General features: G+C 46.9%; 2 protein-coding genes across 4 annotated transcripts; one reads left to right on the top strand and one right to left on the bottom strand.

Moving 5' to 3' along the window:
- Window positions 1–1,622: 1,622 nt before the first annotated feature.
- On the bottom strand, window positions 1,623–13,132 carry MPST (mercaptopyruvate sulfurtransferase). 3 transcript variants are annotated; one of them, XM_066633320.1, is made up of 3 exons: window positions 12,993–13,132; window positions 5,070–5,722; window positions 1,623–2,413 (listed from the first exon to the last, which is right to left on the bottom strand). In XM_066633320.1, the coding sequence occupies exons 2-3, from the start codon at window positions 5,662–5,664 to the stop codon at window positions 2,112–2,114; spliced, it is 897 nt and encodes a 298-aa protein (XP_066489417.1). In that variant the 5' UTR covers window positions 5,665–5,722; window positions 12,993–13,132; the 3' UTR covers window positions 1,623–2,111. The 3 variants fall into 3 exon arrangements, with proteins under 3 accessions (XP_066489417.1, XP_066489415.1, XP_066489416.1); XM_066633318.1 differs by lacking the exon at window positions 12,993–13,132 and adding an exon at window positions 11,147–11,300; XM_066633319.1 differs by lacking the exon at window positions 12,993–13,132 and adding an exon at window positions 8,250–8,312.
- Window positions 8,424–19,937, top strand: TST (thiosulfate sulfurtransferase). Its single transcript, XM_066633321.1, has 3 exons — window positions 8,424–8,510; window positions 11,029–12,129; window positions 19,444–19,937. Exons 2-3 carry the CDS (start codon window positions 11,535–11,537, stop codon window positions 19,740–19,742), a joined length of 894 nt encoding a protein of 297 aa, XP_066489418.1. The 5' UTR covers window positions 8,424–8,510; window positions 11,029–11,534; the 3' UTR covers window positions 19,743–19,937.
- Window positions 19,938–20,353: the final 416 nt, after the last annotated feature.

Below are 20,353 nucleotides of genomic sequence, written 5' to 3'. Positions count from 1 at the left end.
CAGTCATTTCTGTTTCAACACATGTCTGCTCAGAAGTAAGTCCCACTGAGTTCAGTTAGACTTTCAGCTAAGCGTGCAGGCCATGTGCCCTGTGTTCATTTCAAATCAATAAGCCAGACCTATTTATGCACGCTAATTATTTTCTTAGAATCCAATCCTCAGGCATGCAGTACCACTTCCTCCCTCTTTTTTGCTTTGATCTGCTGGGCCACAGACATGTGTTAACACAAAGCTGTATTTTGCATGTCATTTCATTAGGTTTTGCTTGCAGTTTCTAGATATTGGCATAGGGTCAACAGAATGTGCCCAGGATGCTATATGACAAACACTGGAGTCATCCCCGGCTAGAATGATACAACAGTTCTTTTTCGGCATGGTCTTCTAAAACTTAAGCCAGCAGTAGGGCTTTTGTGCCAGAGGTGGGGCTAGAACCAGGTGCCAGTGCCTGCTCAAGACTATGAGAAAGCATTCTCAGGTCAGGAGGGATGCAGATGAACTGCCAAGGTGGTGAAGCCATCGGCTGGAGAAGATTCATGTGAGTGTATTGCCAATCACTGCCAACTGATGAGGTCCAGTTCAAGCCATCATTTCCTGTTCCATTTCACAAGGATCCCCAGCAGATAACGAGCTGTGATTGTATCCCGGGGCAGCAACGTATCAGCAACTGAACTATTGTAGTTGGTGACACCACGTCAAGCATTTCCAATCCTAGTGGGTACTCACTACAGCAGCCTCTCTCAATACTGCTCCCCCCGACGTGCCACTTGCTCCAACACTCTCCATGGAAGTACCACCGGACGTAACTGGCAATGACATCCTCACCAATTACTTCCGGGTTCAAAGACTGCAAAGGGAACTGCCAACGGTGGTAAGAAGCTCAAGATGGGCAGAAGGGCTTTTTAAGCACATGACAACCACATGCTGGAGCTCTGACTGCCAGGCTGAGCCTGCTGCAGCCATCTGAAACTCCCATCTCAGTCTTACTGCCCAGCAGCAGGTGCCATGCATACCACCCTACACCGCCCAGTGTACCACGTACCACCGGTTGAGAACTCCTGCACTACAGCAAACTTACAGGCTTTGCGGTTTCTTACTTTTACTTCATGCGCATGGTAAGATTAAAGTCATCCTTTACAATGGGTTTATATGAAAGTAAAAAAAATGCTACTAAAAAGTGCTACTAAATGTGAAATATTCCGTATGTTGATGCAAAAATATGAATATAAGTGTTAAAAGTTTTCTGTCTGGCCATCTGTATGATAAATCAGCCACATTCAGTGTTCTTTTATGTTCCAGGGCTATGAAGTAGGCCTCCTTAAACAAACTCTAGTGTAGATCAGAGATACAAGCAGGGGAGACCCCCTGATAAGTGGTTTGAAGCACATAAGCCAAGGTAGGGTGGAGAACCCTACACTTTGCAATTCCCACCTATGCCTAGGTAAGGCCTCAGAGCTCTGTGGAGCTTAAAAGCTTGCATACTTTCCCCAGTAAGATGCCTTGCTGTTACTTATGCCCCTGTGGAAAAGCACAGCACTGGGTGAATCCAAGCTGTGATCTAAAACATGGAAGAGCTCCGGACAAAACGCTTTATCCACTTCAAGACAAAATGACAAACAAGAATATTTAAATACCTTGATGCTTTTAATTTTTTTCTTTTAAATCATCATATTCCGACATTCATTTTAAAAAAACAGAACACCAAAATGAATAGAAACTGGATTCCAGTTCATGGGGGGGAAGATTATTGGTACTTAGTAGCAGAAAAATGACACTGTTCGCCACAGTCAAAGTGCAAGTTAATCCGATATGCCACCTGCTCACTTCCTGTGGTGTGCCCAGTGTGACTGGTCCTCTTATGTTCAACTTGAAACACTTATTTTACACAACCCAGTGTTTTTTTTCCAGCTTGACCATCTGCTGTGAAAGCACACCATTTCTGCTAAGCAAAACTGGCAAGCGAAGGGACAGCAAGACACCAGTGCCACTAGATTCATTACTGAAGATGCTTCACTCAACAGCCATAACAAGACAGAATTTGGGAAGCCCATCACCTTCCCCTCCGACAAGGTATGATTTCTAACCCCCCCCCCTTTGAGGCAGGAGGTTGCACCTCACAGGGTCTTCTTCCCCCTACTCTCCGAGATGATGTGTTCAGGCCGTGCTCTCATAAACCACTCCACCCATGCTCCATCGTAGATGGCCACATCAGGCTTGCCACAAAGATAAGCTCCCAGTGCCACGTGGCAAGCAGTGACCCCTGAACCACAAGTAGCTACTAGGGGCTTGGAGAGATCCACCTGCTTCTCCTGGAACAAGCTGCTGATCTTTTCTGGACTCTTCTCTAAGCCAGACTCTGTGAGGAAGTCGGTGAAAGGGATGTTCACTGAGCCGGGGATGTGACCAGGTTCAATTCCTGAAGGAAATCGATAAACAAAATAACATGAGTATGAGTTAAGACCAGTGACAACAAGGACACCCCTCCCTTTGTGTCACTGCCAGGTTCCCTTTCAACTAAGGTTGGCCCAAAATGTCCCTTACATACCTCATTCACAGGAGGCAAAAATGGGGGAGGCATTTCAGCAGTTTTGGGGGGTGATGTGAAATTGAAGGGAAGCACAAAATTCATTGCACTCCCACAGCACAATGTGCTGCCAGCTCCCAGAAGGGGGGAGCTGCCATTTTCCCCTCATGATATCTTCTCCAGATGATTCTAGGGGTCCAGGTTTGGCAATAGGGGAACCTAGTTCAGAGTGCCCTGAACAGGACCCCCTGAGGCAGGAGTGGCTGTTTCCAGAACAAGGGCTGCTGAAAGTCATAGTACGGTACAACCCAGTACGACCCAGACCCTGCCTGCAAGCTGTAGCAGGACTTCCTCTGTCATGTTAGCAATGGGGAAGTCTGGGCCAGGGTGTGGCTCAGGAAGGGAGAAGAGTCAGAACTTGCAGTGACCGTCTGAAAGGGTTTAAGAGTTCAGTTTAGGGACCTGTGATGAGACCAGAAAGTAGGCAGAGGGTTGAGGGCTCCAGAAGTCACACATACCCCACCACCAAAGTAGAGGCCCAGTGGAGGACCTAAGGCAGGGGCAGGGGGGCAAAAGCCTCAGGCACCATATGTGCTGCACCCCCCCTTTCCGCCTGCCCCGACTGCCCATCAGAGCCATTCCATGGGCAGGAAAAGCCCCGCGTGGCGTTCTGCAGTGCACGAAAAGCCTTTTGAGGCTTCTAGTACTATCTTAAAGAGTACTTCCGGTTTCATCGGGAAACCAGAAGAACTCTTTAAGGTGGTGCCATAAGCCTCAGAAGGCTTTTCGTGCGCTGCAGAGCATCACGCAAGGCACCATTACACCTGGGTGAGTAACCCCTTGGGAAGGCAGCATGAGGCAGGGAGTGGCATGTCGCGGACCTGCACACCAGGGCATCATGAGGGCCAGATCCATTATTGAAGAGGACCAGGGAAGCTGCCTGCCAGGAGGGGAGGAAAAAAATGGGTGACAGCTGAACTCCTCCATCCCTAAAAGGGTGGAAATTCTGAGGCCAAACTAAGGGGCTCAGAGAAGGAACCAGCAAAGAGAAGGAACCAGCACTGGACAGACAGCCTGGCCCTCTCGTAGCATCTATACCTGCCACAAGTGCAGGCATCACACTATGTCATGATGTAGTATCATTTTTAAGGGGATTTTTTTGGGGGGGAGAGAAATGGTGGCTACCAGGTAGGCTGCCATTTCCCCCCCCCCCCCCCAAGAAACACAACCTTCAGCCAGCACTCATTTTAATAAGGCTTCCTGTAAAGCTACAGTTGAATGCGTACTTCACACAAACAGGTGAGGTGTTATACTTGCTCCTGGATTGTACCTTGACTGAATGATTCCTCATGAAAATAAACTATCTTTACATATAAACCTAGCAAACTGGAGAGTAGGCCAGGCTAGAACACTTCTCCTGACATCCAAATTCCTAAAGAAAAGGTTCATATGAAGGAATATTTCATTATGCTTCCCCCACTTCACACACCTCCTCTGATGGTTGTATGCATTGGACCTAACTCTCCTAAAAATATCTTCAAGAATAGCAGGGGGATTTATTAAACTTTAGTCACGTACGGTATATTATGAAGTGCTGAAACTCTAAAAATAAAATAAGAATTAGCCACATGAATTGGTTCAGTGATCCCAAAGGAGCATCAGACAGTGAAATGCAAGTCTTATCTGCGGGCGGCAGCCACTGGAGTGCCGAGTAGTTCCAGGAGAAATGGGCAGGTTATTTTGCACCGCAAAGAACAAAAAGTGCAGTGGGACCAGAGATAAAGGAGTGCCTTACTGTGGCACATGCATCTGCTTAGCCAAGAGCCAACTTCCTCGGAGGAGCATATAAGCCACCACGAGTCAGTCAGTTTTACCCATGGTGACAAAGCACTGGTACTCTTCTGTGAACCAGGGATCCCATTTAGGTAGGCTACACATATTGTGCATTAAAACGTTCTTTTCCCCTCCTTTCTAAGAGCTGCACAAGAGCAGAAGTGCCACAAAAGTCTCTGTCATTGGGTTCTACCATTGCAGACAGCAATTCGGAAACAGAGCATCTGACTGCTTCCCTCACAGAAAAACTCTCTCTACGCATTCAGGGCTAGCATCTTAGTGAGAAAGTGGTGCTTGCTTTGTGTGAATTGGAAGCTATTTTGCATGGAGAATTCACACGTTTGATTCCCGCATGTCCTCCACCCCCTTATGCTCAATGGGGCTTCCTCCCAGGAAAGTGTGCATAGCTTATATTTCGTTGCAAACACAATATGCTTTAATTGGTGTGTACAATCGGTTAGTGCACATGCTTGCTCAGGTGATATGTTAATTTCAAAATGGGAAACCTGATTTAAATTGAGTTGGTTGGCGACTGAAATGGGTCCACCTGGGGAGAGGTGGTATGCACTGGGTCACTTGAAAAGGCTGTTATCTTTGGAACTTGCCCCTTATAAGCAGGACCAAATCTTATCTCTGAACTGTGAGTCACTGCAAATCAGCATCTGAGCTAAGCAAACCTGACTCTTTCATCCTCAAGACCTAAATGGATTGTTACCTTCCCGGGGTTCTGGCTCCTTCCCCAAGAAGCGCCCTGCAGACCGTGCATCCACAACCTGGAACTGGCGTGACTCAATGTTCTCCTTGATGTCCTCATGGGTCTTCACCATTGATTTATCCAGAGAGGCATGGAATTCTGCAGGAGCAGGTCGGTTCTTTTCAGAGCTGACCGGGTGCCCCTCCCACAACCAGTTCTTCAGCCCACCATCTAGGAGGGAAACAGCTTCATGCCCAAAGACCCTGAACATCCACCAAACTCGGGGGGCCGAGAACAGGCCCTGGTCGCTTGCATCGTACACCACAACATGGGAGTCACTGCTCACCCCCAGCTTGCCCACATACTCTGCAAATTCTCCTGCACTGGGGAGCATGTGATCATAAGGTGAAGTGCGATCACTGCACTGATCAATGTCAAAGAAAGCTGCTCCAGGGATGTGGCGCTCCTCAAACTCAGTCCGGGGGTTGCGCTTCATTTTGGGAAGGTACCAGGAAGCATCCAAGAGCCGTATAGCCAACCCAGGTTGAGTTGACTTGATAGCTTCAGACACCCACTTAGCCGACACCAGAGCCCTGTAGAGAAGTTGTTGAGACATTGCGCCGGAGGCCTGTACAGATTCAGATGCGACCAATGGCTTTGTTGGATTCTCTGTGCTGTGATGAAAAGACAACACAAACCACATGACCTCCACAGCTCTCCAGAAATGGGGAAAGTGCTCTCCAAGCAGGGACCATAGTGGGAAGACAGCCCAATATCCACAGCCAGGCAAATTCAGTCTATTTCATCACTCATATTTAACTAGCTTTGATAGCTTTGCAATCATGTGTCCACAGACCCAACCCAGTTTTTGCTATACATGCTGACCTGGGAGTAACTCCCACTGAACTCAGTGGGGCTTACTTCTGAGCAGGGATTGTACTTTAACTGCACTAACCATAGTTAGGACAGTAAGCTAGAAGTGCCACCAGAATTCTTTCAAATGGTGATATTGTGTTTCCAAGTTGTCACACCAATGGAAAAGGCAGTGTGCTGTTTAACTAGAGAAAACAAGGCTCAGACACTGGAGCACCTTACTTACAAAGGAAAGCTATGTTTGGAGCACTTTAGTTTGGAAAAAAGGCAGGTACATAAGAATATAAGTGCCTTGCTGAATCCAGCCAAAGGCTCATCTAGTCCAGCCTCCTGTATCTCACAGTGGCCCACCAGATGCTTCAGGGAGCACTCAAGACAACAAGATACCTGTGTCTTGTTGGCACTCCCTTGCATCTGGCATTCAGGGACAGCCTGCTTCTAAAACCAGGAGGACGGATATATTTATCAGCCTGTAAGGGAGGGGATATGACTGAAACATATAAAATTATACTGTACATGATATGCACATAGAGAAGTTTTTCTGCCTCTCTTACCCTGCACATGCCTGATCTTGGAAGCTAAGCAGAGTCAGGCCTGGTTAGTACTTGGATGGGAGACCGCCTGGGAATACCAGGTGCTGTAGGCTTATACCATAGTCTTACCTGAGGTTGCCAACCATTTACAATACTAGAACCAGGGATCATCCTATAAAACTGACAGGCAAGAAATTGTCTTAAATTTAAAGGAGGTACTTCTTCACAAAGCACATATTTTGTCTGTGAAATTCATGACCACAAGATGCAATGATTAACATTAATTTCAATGGCTTTAACCCACTTTTGCCTAGCCCACAAGTGTACACATTTGGTCCCTGTTGCTTATATGCAACGTTGGGCAGAAATGGCTTAAGAGGGAATTGGACAACTTCATGGAGGAGGAGTCTATCAATGGCTGCTAGACATGGAAGCTATTTACTACCTCCAGTTTCAGAACCAGTCTACTTCTGTATACCAAAGCAATGGTGGGAGAGCAGTATGCCTTTCTTTCCTGCTTGTGGATTTCCCAGAGGCAGCCAGTGGGCCACCGTGGAAAAAGAATGCTGGATGGGCCTTTGGCCTGATCCAACAGGACGTTTCTTAAGTTCTTAGAAAAATCAACAGGGGGCTACTTCTATGAGTTGGCATCAGGTAGCTCTCAGGTGCATCTTCAGCTGCCCTTTTCCTGATGATGGAAGAGCCTGGACTATAATCAACCACTAGAGATTGGAATATGCTGCTATACATATCCCCCCCCCCCCCCATTGTATTTAGTGGATGCACACATATTGCAACAGTTAGCAAGAGGATTTGGAGGGGGCCTGGGCATGTCATCCCAGAGAGATGAGCTTCTTAACCTGGAAGAGACAGGACGTGTACACCAAGAATTCTTTCATGCTGCTTCTAATTTTCTTGAGTGCAAAACGACAACAGCAAATTTTGGCAGTCACACCTCCAACTTAAAATGCCAGGCAGCTGTAAATTCAAAAGTCAAAGCAGGGCAAGTGGTAGTGGCTACTGGTTAAAAGAATTTTTCACCTAGACTGCAAACCTAGACACACATACTAGGGTAGCCATCTTCAACCACTGTGCCACGGCATATTGGTGTGTCTCGAATGGCCTGCAAGTGTGCCATGGGACTTTGGGGAGGGTCATTTACTAGTAGGGCCATTGGGGGATGCAAGCTCCCCACCAGCAGCAGGGTGTGCCTTGTCAATTGTCAAAAAACAGAAGGTGTGCCTTGACAACCTTAGTGAATTGTCAGTAAGCAGACAAAGGTTGAAAATCACTGTACTAGGGAGTAAGCCTCACTTAATATAGTGCAATCAACTTCTGAGTAGACACATATAGGATTATAGTGTCAGATTTTTATGGAGCTGTCCCCTCATGGAGATCTGGACCGCATATGGGGGTTATGTGGGTGAGTTTAATCTTCACAACAAGCCTGTGAGGTAGGCTACTGAGGGCAGTAATTAACTCCTGCTTCCCGGCCTTTGGCTTCTGGGCTCAGGTTAGGGCAGCAGCCACTCACTGGTGCCCCTCGCCCTCCTAGTTGGCACAACCAGGGGGTGCGATGGGAGCGCCTGCCAGCCACTGCCCACCTCTGCCTCCTCGCAGGTAACAGTCTTGGGAGACCAGGTGACTTCCGCGCACATGGGTGAAAGAAGGAAGGACCCTCGGAAGCCTTGAGCCCCCTCACCTACTCGCTCCCCCTGCGAGATCCTCCTCTGCCCACTCCACCCGGCACCTCCCTGCGAGCACCCAGCCCCGCCGCCGCTTGAAAGGGTCGTACCTACGCCCAGGACGGCAGCGCCTTTCTCTTCCTCCTCCTCCTCCCTCTGCGTTCACTGCGGGGAGGAGACACGGACCACATCCCACTTGGCCGCCCAGTGGCAGCGAAGGGTTGCTGGGGCTGGCCAATCCCGGCAGAAGACGGGGGAGGAGGCAGGAGGCCAACCCGGCAGCCTTAAGGAGGAAAGAGAGCAGGGGCCCGGGCAAGCCCAGCACGGGCCTCGGTTCCCTTTGCTTGCGAGAGCGCGGAGGAGGCATCCAGGTACTAGGCATGTCTACTCAGAAGTAACTCCTTTCATAGTCAATGGGGCTTACTCCCAGGAAAGTGTGAATAGGACTGCAGCCTCAGAGCCCACACCTAGGCATGCCTACTCAGAAGCAAGTCCCGTTATAGTCAACGGGGCTTACTCCCAGGAAAGTGTGGATAGGATTGCAGCCTCAGAGCCCACTCCTAGGCATGCCTACTCAGAAGTCACCCCCATTATAGTCAACGGGGCTTACTCCCAGGAAAGTGTGGATAGGATTGCAGCTTCAGAGCCCAATCCTAGGCATGCCTACTCAGAAGTCACCCCCATTATAGTCAACGGGGCTTACTCCCAGGAAAGTGTGGATAGGATTGCAGCCTCAGAGCCCAATCCTAGGCCTGTCTACTCAGAAGCAAGTCCCATAGAATCTCAAAACACATAGACGAACAGGCCTTGCTGAGGGAGAGTCAGCATGGCTTCTGTAAGGGTAAGTCTTGCCTCACAAACCTTATAGAATTCTTTGAAAAGGTCAACAGGCATGTGGATGCGGGAGAACCCGTGGACATTATATATCTGGACTTTCAGATATATTTACACTTGCTTGTAAACTGCAGGATCTCACTTCCTTGTAAGACCATTAGCAGCTATCTGATTTTTGAAAAGCCTCAGGGCTTGAGGCAATTACTTATCTGATCCTTCTGTCACCCGTGTTTTCATTGGAGGCTCTACTCAGCTGCTATGGAACCCACCAAAAATCAGGTTTTGACACACCAGTGGATATAGTATAGCATTTTGCTGGCAGTGAATCCCACTGAGTTCAGTAGGACTTCTGAGTGGGCATGCAGGGTCTCCAAGAGGAATTTTATCAGGGGGTAAAATGTTTATTTCAGGCCCCTTCCCAAAAGGGGAGGGGGCAAAACAAGATGGGGGAGAGTGGCAACAGTTAGAATAGTCTTTGGAGCCCAGGTCTACTGGGCTTCCCAATGCGGAGCCCAGGTCTACCTACCCTTATGGCTTCGGCAGCAAGACACAGTAATACGGAAAACCAAATACACTCCTCTCTAAAAATTTTAAAGTATAGAAAATTATTTCAGAAAATTAGCATCATCCTATTTAGGCTCACACTAGAATAGAAAGTGTCCCCTGTGTACCAAAATGTACTTCTGCAGGAGCTGTAGTCCTGCAGCTGTGTCCCTGAGCTCCAGTATACTCTTTCATGGTAAGGGTTCCACAAGTCAAAGATCCGTTGTAGCCAGTCAGTTTCCTCCCAGATCCGACACTGTGTTAAGGAGTGTCATGTATGCATTCCTCAATGTAGCACATATGGCTTGCAGCAGCCATGAGCCCATAGCTGTGCCCCCAGCATGCCACGTGGCAGCGAATCTGGGTGAGATTGGAAAATGTAAGTTGCCAGGAAATTTCTGGGCCTCCTTTTTGACCCTGGGCCTGGGTACAATCACCCCCTTTAACCTCCTCTCATGTACTCTGTAGGCATGCTTGGGATTGCACTGTAAGAGTGCTGAGCTAGAACAATGGCGATGGGAGAAGCAGAGGCTGGCACACCATCAGGTATGGGAGGCAGCATTTGGCATTCTGCCTCAGGACGTCTTGGGCCTATCCTCAGCTGTCCCCAAGACTGGGGGGGGGGGGGTACCACCAGCCATCTGCCTGCTTTCATGAATTAAGAGAAGGGGGCACCTCCTTTATTGAGAAACAAAGCTATCTCTAAGAAGACCAGCTAGTCCACTAGTCAAAAGCCTGAGATGAATGGATTCAGTTCTTTGCTCTGCCACAAGCTTCCTTTGTGACCTTGCGTGAGCCCTTTAATAATACTTTACATTAAGGTGCCAGATGCTGAAAGTGAATCTATATTTCTCAGCCTCACAGCTCCGTAAAGCCAGTGACTTTAGTATTCATATTCTGGAATGCCAGAGTTCTGGGACTTGGAAGTGCCCCATGGTCAAGGAGGGCTCATAGCTAGTGGTGGTGTTAGATGGACCAAGTCAGTCTAAGTTCATGCATCCCCTAGCTTTGACATTGCTCTGACATCTGTGAGCTCATCTCCCTGATAATTACCGTATTTTTTGCTCCATAAGACGCACTTTTCCCCCCCAAAAAAGGGGGGGGGAAGTGTGTGCGTCTTATGGAGTGAATACTGGGGGCAAGGTCCGCACTGGGGGCAAGGTCCTCATTTGCACAGGCGCCACAGGGGGAGGGCAGGCGGAGAAGAAAGGGGGCAAGGTCCTCATTTGCACAGGTGCCACGGGGAGGGCAGGCTTACTTTAAAAGTAAGTTTTCCTCCTCTAAAAACTAGGTGTGTCTTATGGTCAGGTGCGTCTTATGGAGCGAAAAATACGGTACAAATGCTTTGGGAATGAAAGCTGTGTATGCCCTGCAGGTCCATCAAGGGTATTCAACAGCAGTGGCCCCTTGCATTGCCTGCCTTTGTAACAGATCTGGATACATTCTTAAATAGCAAGTGTTGCAGGAGCATCTACCGGACTCTCTTACAACTTGTCCTCTTGCATTTTGCAGGGAACGTGTTGTCCTTTTTCGTGACCCCCACATCCTCGACCTTCGGAGGACTCTTTTTTTTTGGGGGGGGGGGGGGTAGTGCCCTTTGCCCACCTGCTGGTTCAACTAGTTGACTTACTGTGGTGCCCGATGCATCGTCTTGTTAACAGCGAGTTCCCAAACTGCCAACTTCTACAGGACTGCTTTGGGGAGGGGAGAAAAGATAAAAGCACTGGAAGGAACAGAGGGAGAGTTTTGTTCTCTGCAGACTCATTTGATTCAGGTTCTCAAAATCTACCCAGTGTGTGTAGAAAAGCTCTTCTGGGATTGGCAGCTGGCTGGAGGAGGACCTGTAGCAGTCTGAAGTACAGGTCTGAGGGCAAATGAATGTGGCCTTTCCCTCTTTCCCTGCCCCCCTTGCTGTTGATTGGTGCAGTGCCAGACACCAGAGCTAGGAATTTGGAGACCATCCCATTTCTCAGCATTCCCTGCTGCTAGCAGAGGTTCGCCTACTAAGAGAGCCTAACATGGTACAGCAAGTGCTATACCGAGCTCTGGTCTCTACCAAATGGCTGGCAGAATCTGTGAAGGCCAAAAAGATTGGGCCTGAACTGCGGGTGCTGGATGCCTCCTGGTATGAACCTGGCCGGAGAAGTGCCCAGAAAGAGTTCCTAGAGCGGCACATTCCCGGTGCCTCCTTTTTTGATATTGAGGAATGCAAAGACAAGTCCTCGCCTTACGAACTCATGCTGCCCAGCGAAACGCACTTTGCTGACTATGTGGGGCAACTGGGCATCAGCAACCACACCCACGTCGTGGTGTATGACGGGGACGAGCTGGGCAGCTTCTACGCGCCGCGGGCCTGGTGGATGTTCCGGGTCTTTGGGCACCGGACGGTCTCCATTCTGAATGGGGGGATGAAGAACTGGGTGAAGGAAGGCCACCCGTTGACATCACAGCTGAACCGGCCTGAGCCAGCTGTCTTTAAAGCCACCCTGGACAAGTCGCTCCTGAAGACCTATGAGGAGATGGTCGAGAACATGGAATCCAAGCGGTTCCAGGTGGTGGATTCCCGATCTGAAGGACGGTTCCGTGGAACCGAACCTGAGCCAGGGAAGGAAGGTAGGACGGCACCTGGAAGCACATTTAGCCACAGAGGAGATGTACCTGTATAGGTATTCACTGCCCCTGCACCTTCCTTTTCACATTCCTGTCCCACTAACATAGAGTCACCATAGTAGTCTCTTGCATACTTTAGAGGTGCAAAAGACAGATCTTGATTTCCTCCCAAGCCTGAATATGTTTAGACCCAGGATACATTTTTTTTCTCAGCAAATTAGGAGGGTGGGGTGACCAGGGAGATTTTTGTGGTTCTTCTGTTTTCCTTTCTTACACCTGATACAGCACAAGTATCTGCTTGTCTATACCACATGCTGCTAGAGAAGCAGCAATTCCTGCATTTTGCTTTGGGGCTCCAAAGTTATCTGCTGCTAACAGACTCTCTTACTAAGAGATGCAGTTGTTGCTGGCATTCATGCTTGCCAACCACACTCTCCAAGAAGCTCAAAGTGCACTTGAAATAAGTTTTCCAGTAACCTGATCGTTCTACTGCTCTTTCAAAGAGAACAACTAACTTATACAAGATGAAGAACCTGCTTTACTGAACTGCTTAACTGGACTTTGGCCTTGCCAATTAAAAAAACAACCAATCCTTCTGAACAGTTTACATGAGGATTCTAAGGTGGTATCTCCTATTCTTATATGCTGTCCTAACCCCTTCCCTGGCAATGTATATCAGATTGCTGAGCTGTCACTCTTGAGCTGCCTGAAAAAAAGTGCAAGAGCCTAAGCAGTGGGGTTGGGAAAAAAGTTGAGTACATGTTTATTTCTGAAGGGAATTGCAGCTTGACTGTATAGAACAGCGGCCTCCAAACCAGAAACCACGGTGTCCCAAAAAGGCCCTCCCCGTCCCAAACAGTGCTTACCGTTCTGCCGCAGCTCTATGTGTCTTTCAAGCTGATCTGGGATCAGTAAGCGCCACTCACGGGGGAGGGGCTTTTCTCAAACCCCAGATCCGTCCCGAAGGCTGGGGTTTGGAGAGCCCTGCTGTAGAATCCTGATATAGATTGGGTCCTAAATACACATTGCCACTGTGTAGATTTCACTGTGTATACTTCAACTGTTTTAATCCCAATTCTCTCCCCTCGTGGAACTCTGGGAACTGTAGTTCTGGGGGCTGGGAATTCTCATACAGGTTTCTGACCCTTGCGACCTCAGAACTACTATTCCCAGAATTATTTGGGAAAAGCCATATGAGTTATGCTGGTACAAAGTGGATACGAGTTTCTCATGTCAATATGCTCTCTGTGTATGCATATGCTGGGAAGATACTATTACACACAGCAAAATAGACACAGATGTTTTTTATCTAAGCATTTTTTCATGCTCTTCCCTATAGGGAAATGCTTCCTTCTAAAGGAAGAAGCATAGCATCTGAAGCAGTCCTTGCTCTCCCCTTTGTGCTGATCAAAAAGTGCAACTGGCTGACAGCCCAGTCCTAACCTACATTCCCAGTGCCAATGCAGCACACACTGCATTTTGTGGGGGAGGGGGGGCAGTCATGGAGGCCTCGTCAAGATGTTTGCTCCCTCACCTTGGGGCTACATCAGCGCTGGAAAGTTGGTTAGCATTGGGCTGTGAATGTGCTAACCCTGGGAAATGGTTAACTTTATGCTTATCAGGATTCCGCACTGTCAAGCTTTGCTTCCCTGCAGAAACATTTTCATGTGCTTAACTTTCCTCCACCTCCATCCCACTTTGGCTCTTGCCCTTTGCCCCAGCCAATAAAAAGTTACAGCTTAGCCAGTGCTATCCATCATCAGAAAGGGGAGAAAAGCATACACGTAGATTTACCAAACTACCGAAGCCTAAGGCAGTACTCCTATGTATCATTACCTAGGTGTCAGCCCACTGATCTTAGCAGGATTGACTTCCAGGTAGACATGCACAGGATCTAGCAATAAAACTGTAATCCTATACAGGTACACTTGGCTATTAAGTTTCTTACCCCTGCTAATTGGGTAAGAGGCACTTTTTCAAGTGGGTGCTCCTTTTTTTAGCAGGGGGAGAGTAACTGGCACACCTCACCCCAGCAGTGTCTGTTGTAGTGGCTGTCTGCTGGTATTCATTTGCATTTTTTTAGATTGAGCCCTTTTGGGACAGGGAGCCATTTAGTTATTTGATTTTTCTCTGTAAACCGCTTTGTGAACTTCTAGTTGAAAAGCGGTATATAAATACTCCTCCTCCTCCTCCTCCTCCTCCTCTTCTTCTTCTTCTTCTTCTTCTTCTTCTTCTTCTTATTATTATTATTATTATTATTATTATTATTATTATTATTATTATTATTATTATTGAGATTTAGGGCCAAACTACATACATGCTAAATGTATAACTTGGATCATGGAGGGTGCTTTAACCCTTTCGTTCCAATCTGAATCCCCTCCACCACAACTGGGGCCACTGGCAGCATAAAAACAACAGAACCACAACAGAGGGAAAGAGTTAAAATTTCCCTCCATTCCTAATGTGGTTTTGATCTTTTATACACCTGCACCTGATATTTACACCAAAATGCAAGCACACAAGGGCCATACTATTGGTTTAATGTAACTTACGTGGGTCCTATGTTCAGTTTATCATGAGATGAACAGACATTTCGCTATTTAGCTCTAGGTGTATGAAGCAAAAATATGCATGTGTGAATTCATCACCTATGATGCTACATGTGGGATTCCTACAACTTCTTGTCTTGTGCAAACCCACCTGCATCACAGTGTTTGGCTATAAAAGACCATGCATGCACAGCACTTAGAAATTATCACTTGATGTTTATGTTCTTTTATGATTTATCATTTATGTTCATGCAACTGTCAGTTATGTTTCTTGGTCCCAGTTATGGATCAATCCACCCATTTTATTTTGACTGTTCTCTGCTTACTGTTCTCTGCTCTTTAAAATAACAACCACAGCAACAAAGGTCTGAAATGGAGATTGCAAACCTCTTGGCTAGGAATAGTCTCTCTGAGAGCCAGTGATCAGCTTTACATCGCCCAGCAAGCCACAGTTTGTTGGACTGGGAAACATACCCTCCTCTGCTCTGCTGTAAAGCTGATGAAACAAGCCTTGTTTGTTTAACCATGGTTCCCCTTGTTCAGAACTGTGGTTTAGCTACAAACCAGGTTATGATGTAATTGGAATCTAATCCCAGGTTTGGGCAACATGTGGAGCTGTGGTTTGACCAACCCTAGGATTCTTGGGCACATAAAGTAAAAAGGAAAGGGGAAGAAAGAGTAGGGACATGCAGTCTCCCAGCTTGTTCAGGTCGCGTTGGGGTCCGGAATTACCCCATACATGTTGGTTTCTATCATAGAACCTGAACTTTAATGGAATAAATGTAGTCATTTCTGATTTCGTTAGTAAGAAACCTATCCCTTCTGTTCCACATCCACCCCACTACAAATCCTGTACAGACATTTCAGAAGATCTAACTGGAGCACAGCTGCACCAGCGCAGTATACACTACCCAAAAGACCCACATAGACTCCCTGAGGTCTGTCACTGTGCGGGTTTGATATGCTACCCTTTGACTTGCAGGATAGGAAAACTTCCCCATAGTTAAGCACCTTAACCTTGATAGGTTAAGGTGTGGCCACTTTGTCAGGCTCCAAGATCAGCTAACCTACATTTGTGTATTGTTCAGTAGAGTTGGTTTATTGCCCTCTGCCAGCAGGTATATGGCTGTCCTGGCACCACAGAAATTCACCCTTGAAGCCTTTTTTTGCAGGATTAGGGATGGCGTGTCCTAACTGCCCATTATCTTCAAACTCCGATACTGTGGAAGTAATCCAAGATCCTGTTGCAAAAGCGAGAAACTTTGGACTAGCTCTCAAGTATACAACACATTCTGGCCCCCTGCCTGCCTGCCTGTGACATGCAACTCCAACCTCCCCCGTTTTAGGGCAGCCCTGCTGCTGATTCCCAAATTATAATGATTTACTCCCTTATAATTAATTATGACTTAATTAGAATTATTTACTCCCTTTTGGGCATCAGCACCCTTGACACATAAGCTCCTCCCAAGCCTTTGCTGACTGTGCTTGACTTCCTAAACTGGGCTTTCCCCAGTGTTCAAATCAAGCACAAGAGCTGCCTTAGGGCCAAACTAGGCATGGCCTTAAATGCATCTATTATTTTTCAGTATTATTATTGTATCGGCTCATTCAAAATTGCAGCAGAAGCATGCATTAATACAGCACCATTACTGTGTACGGTGCTATACCCAGAATGAGAAGACGGTTGCAGGTTTATTTAACAGCAGCTCTACCGGACCTGATCTGGGTTGGGACTATGGCATGCACACAGGGATTGTTTCACTGGTTCCCTCTACCCTGAGCCAAAATATACAATGCGAAACAAAATGCTGCCATGAGTCCAGCAAACCGCAGTCCTCCTCTCTTTTCAGGCATCCCCCCCCCCCACAGCCCTTAGTTTAGACAAATGACCGATAACCTGACTGCGAGGTCACACTTGATATAAAAATAGCACTACAGCCTTATGCACATATAAACAAAGTAAATATGTAACGCTGCCAATTAGGGCCCAGGTAACCGTTCTATTAGCATGGCCTATGTACGTTCTAGAAAACGACAGCAGTTCCTTCCCATTCCTAGAGTCCTCCATTAGAAAAACTAAATAACTGCTGTGTCAGAATAGACAGGATCTCCCCCCACAGCACTTAACCCATTTCTGCCCAGCCCACAGATGTACATATTTGATCCCTGTTGTGTATATGCAACGTTGGGCAGAAATGGCTTTATCTGAGGGGCAAATGTAGAGTTCCATGACTAGAACACCCCACTTTTTCCCTTATCTCAAAACGCAATTGTGTTTTTCATCACAGCCAGGGGTGTGTTCCTAACCATTTGCCCGGTGCTGATTCTCCAACTTAAATTTCACCCTCTCAAAGGTGGTATTAGCCATGAAGGAGAAAGCTTACAGGCAAAAAAGTTGCATTCACTCATTTCCCCCCTCCACAGATAAAAGCCGCTGGGGAGGAATTTGGATTTGGGAGCATAGACTTAGACACCCTTGTCCAAATTGTCCCCTTACTCTTTTTTGAGATAGGAAATCCATTTGCAGATTTCTCATGTGCCCCCCAATTGATTCATAAAATAAAACATTTGCACATAATTTGACTCTCAGTGCCTCATAATTTGTACATATTAATCATATAATATTGTTATTGTGTCAGTCTGATCTATTGGAGAGAGTAAGCTTTGAGCTTCTATTGGTCACTGTAATATACATAACTTGTCTGGTTCCTTTTAAATCTCGGGGCAGGCTACTGGAGGTGACGGATAGGATTCTCAGTCCCAACATTTTTGGCCTGATAATGCTGAAACAATGCCCAGGAGAAGGGATAAGCACCCGAGCCAATTCCTGAGGAGCACAGAGGAGACAAATCACGAATCAAATGAGATGAAAAATGTCCATCTGGAATGGCGGGGCCCTCACTGTGTCTAATTCCATCATTTTGGCAGAATTCCAGTGGAATTGCTGCATAGTCAGCACTGCTTTGCTGAAAGAGTGGGGGGGGGGGAGCCAAGCATGTCACTGTTTGGGCAGGTTCCTGTTACTATGTTGTCTTAGTGAAAAAGGGTGCTGCAATGCTGTGAACATAAGAACATAAGAAAAGCCCCACTGGATCAGGCCATAGGCCCATCTAGTCCAGCTTCCTGTATCTCCCAGCGGCCCACCAAATGCCCCAGGGAGCACACCAGATAACAAGAGACCTCATCCTGGTGCCCTCCCTTGCATCTGGCATTCTGACATAACCCATTTCTAAAATCAGGAGGTTGTGCATACACATCATGGCTTGTACCCCGTAATGGATTTTTCCTCCAGAAACTTGTCCAATCCCCTTTTAAAGGCGTCCAGGCTAGATGCCATCACCACATCCTGTGGCAAGGAGTTCCACAGACCAACCACACACTGAGTAAAGCAACAACAGCATCACTAAGATTGTAATGTGGAGTCCTGACAATGTGCTATTTTTTTTTCTCAACGAGAAAAAGCCCCAGACATTGTAAACTTTCCTCATAGGAATGTCCAAGAACTAACATTGAAATGACGTTTTCACATAAACAACTGAAGTGATGAAAAAACCACTCAGTGGGTTCTTTCCTTTAAAGCCTCTGTGCAAGGCGGCAATCGTCCTATTCATGGGAGGGCGGTTAATTTTTTCTCCCATTTGCTTTTCTTCTCCCTGAAAATTGAAGCTGCTGTTCCATCCCATAGTGAAATCACTGTGTGTGTGGGGGGGGGGGGGGCAAACCACCATTTCAACAGGGCAATTTTCAAGCAAAAACAAGCATGTGGGGAGAGAATTGCTGCTCGCTTCAGTACTAAGCAAGATTGCTTAGAATCCACTTCCAACTGGGACCACACCTCTGCAGTACACATCTAACGTGCTTGTCTAGTTTGGCCCTTGGATGACTTTAAAACAGGACCGGACAAATTCATGGGGGACAAATCATAGTTGTGATGGCTGTATATTACTTCAAGTTTCAGAGCATGCCTCAATGCCAGTGGCTGAGAGCCAATGACAAGAAGGGGCTATTTGCTTCCATGTTCCACTTCTGGGCTTCCCAAAAACATTCACTTAACTGCTCTAAGAAATAGGATGATGGTCTAGATAGGCCACAGGATGTGGTGATGGCATCTGGCCTAGATATCTTTAAATTCGGATTGGACAGATTTATGGAGGAAAAGTCCACTACAGGTTACAAACCTTGATGGATAGCCTACCTCAGAATGCTAGATGCAAGGAAGGGCACTAGGATGCAGTTCTCTTGTTGTTTTGTGTGCTCCCTGAGAAATCAGGTGGGCCACTGTGAGATTATTATTATTATTATTATTATTATTATTATTATTATTATTATTATTATTATTATTATTATTATTAATAACAGTATTTATATACCGCTTTTCAACTAAAAGTTCACAAAGCGGTTTACAGAGAAAAATCAAATAACTAAATGGCTCCCTGTCCCAAAAGGACTCACAATCTAAAAAGATGCAAAAGAACTCCAGCAGACAGCCAATAGAACAGACACTGCTGGGGTCTCCCCCTGCTAAAAAAAAAAAGAGGCGCACCCACTTGAAAAAGTGCCTCTTACCCAATTAGCAGGGGTTAGATAATCTCTATCTACGGTATTTCTCAAAACTCTTCACATTTGTATTTTTTTTAAGCAGAGTCAATAATTAACATTTTAAAATTGAAGCAGTACTCACTGGTTTATTTTTACTGTTTTACCAGCAAATTGAGTCTCTTTGGGAACTTCTCACAAATCACCTTTCGCCTTTCCCCACTTTTAGGACTTGAACCAGGTCACATCCCAGGAACGCTGAACATGCCCTTTTCCAATTTCTTAACTGAGGAAGGATTCGAGAAGAGCACAGAAGAGATCCGAAACATGTTCCAGGAAAAGAAAGTGGATCTCTCCAAACCACTGATTGCCACTTGCCGCAAGGGAGTCACGGCCTGCCACATTGCCCTGGCAGCATACCTTTGTGGCAAACCAGATGTGGCCATCTATGATGGATCCTGGTCAGAATGGTTCCGCCGTGCTCCGCCAGAGCATAAAATTTCTGAATGGCATTGCCATAAAGCTTGAGGGAGAGAGTTTGTGATGTACTGTGATCCTTCCTCATTCATACTGTGAAGCCAGGGTTCTGAATCATTTCTAACAAAGAGCAAAAGATAGGAGATGATATTCATAAGCTGTTATAATTTTCTAGTTTTCTAATCCAGTGTTGGTGGTTTTCTATCTCTTTTTCTTAATAACCGATTAAAACTCAATCTCTGGTCACGTGGCGTTTGATCACTGCACCTTTTATCACTGCCTACAGAACAGGCATCTTTCCACCACACTTTCCCCAACTGCCTAAACACCAAGGGCTGCTTCACACATTGCAGATTAAAGCAGATATTCTATGCACGCCTGTGTGGCTGTCATTCCTATTCAACTCAAGCCTGTTAGGGCATTAGTCCTACACAGTGCAATACTGTGCATACTTCCCAGGGAGTAAGCCCTATTGAACTCAGTGGGACTTAGGGCCCAATCCTATCCAACATGCACCAGCCCAGGCACACCTGCAACACTTACCACCGGGCCAGTGCCCGGGAGAGGACGGACGGCCACTGCCTGGAGCTCCAGGCAAGTGACAGATGACAGAGAGGTGAGTGGAGATGTGGGGGGAGGAGTTCTGGGGCCAGGGGAAGGCA

This window comes from Tiliqua scincoides, chromosome 7 (assembly GCF_035046505.1).
Source record: "Tiliqua scincoides isolate rTilSci1 chromosome 7, rTilSci1.hap2, whole genome shotgun sequence".
Classification (NCBI taxonomy): Eukaryota; Metazoa; Chordata; class Lepidosauria; order Squamata; family Scincidae; genus Tiliqua; species Tiliqua scincoides.
This window is presented reverse-complemented; position numbering and strand designations above follow the sequence as displayed.

Coding starts and splice junctions, on each gene's coding strand:
- MPST (XM_066633318.1), bottom strand. Junction 2,414..5,069: donor GGAGCCAGAACCCCGGGAAG/GTAACAATCCAT, acceptor GATTTCCTTCAG/GAATTGAACCTGGTCACATC.
- TST (XM_066633321.1), top strand. CDS start 11,535: ATGGTACAGCAAGTGCTATACCGAGCTCTGGTCTCTACCAAATGGCTG. Junction 12,130..19,443: donor ACCTGAGCCAGGGAAGGAAG/GTAGGACGGCAC, acceptor CCCCACTTTTAG/GACTTGAACCAGGTCACATC.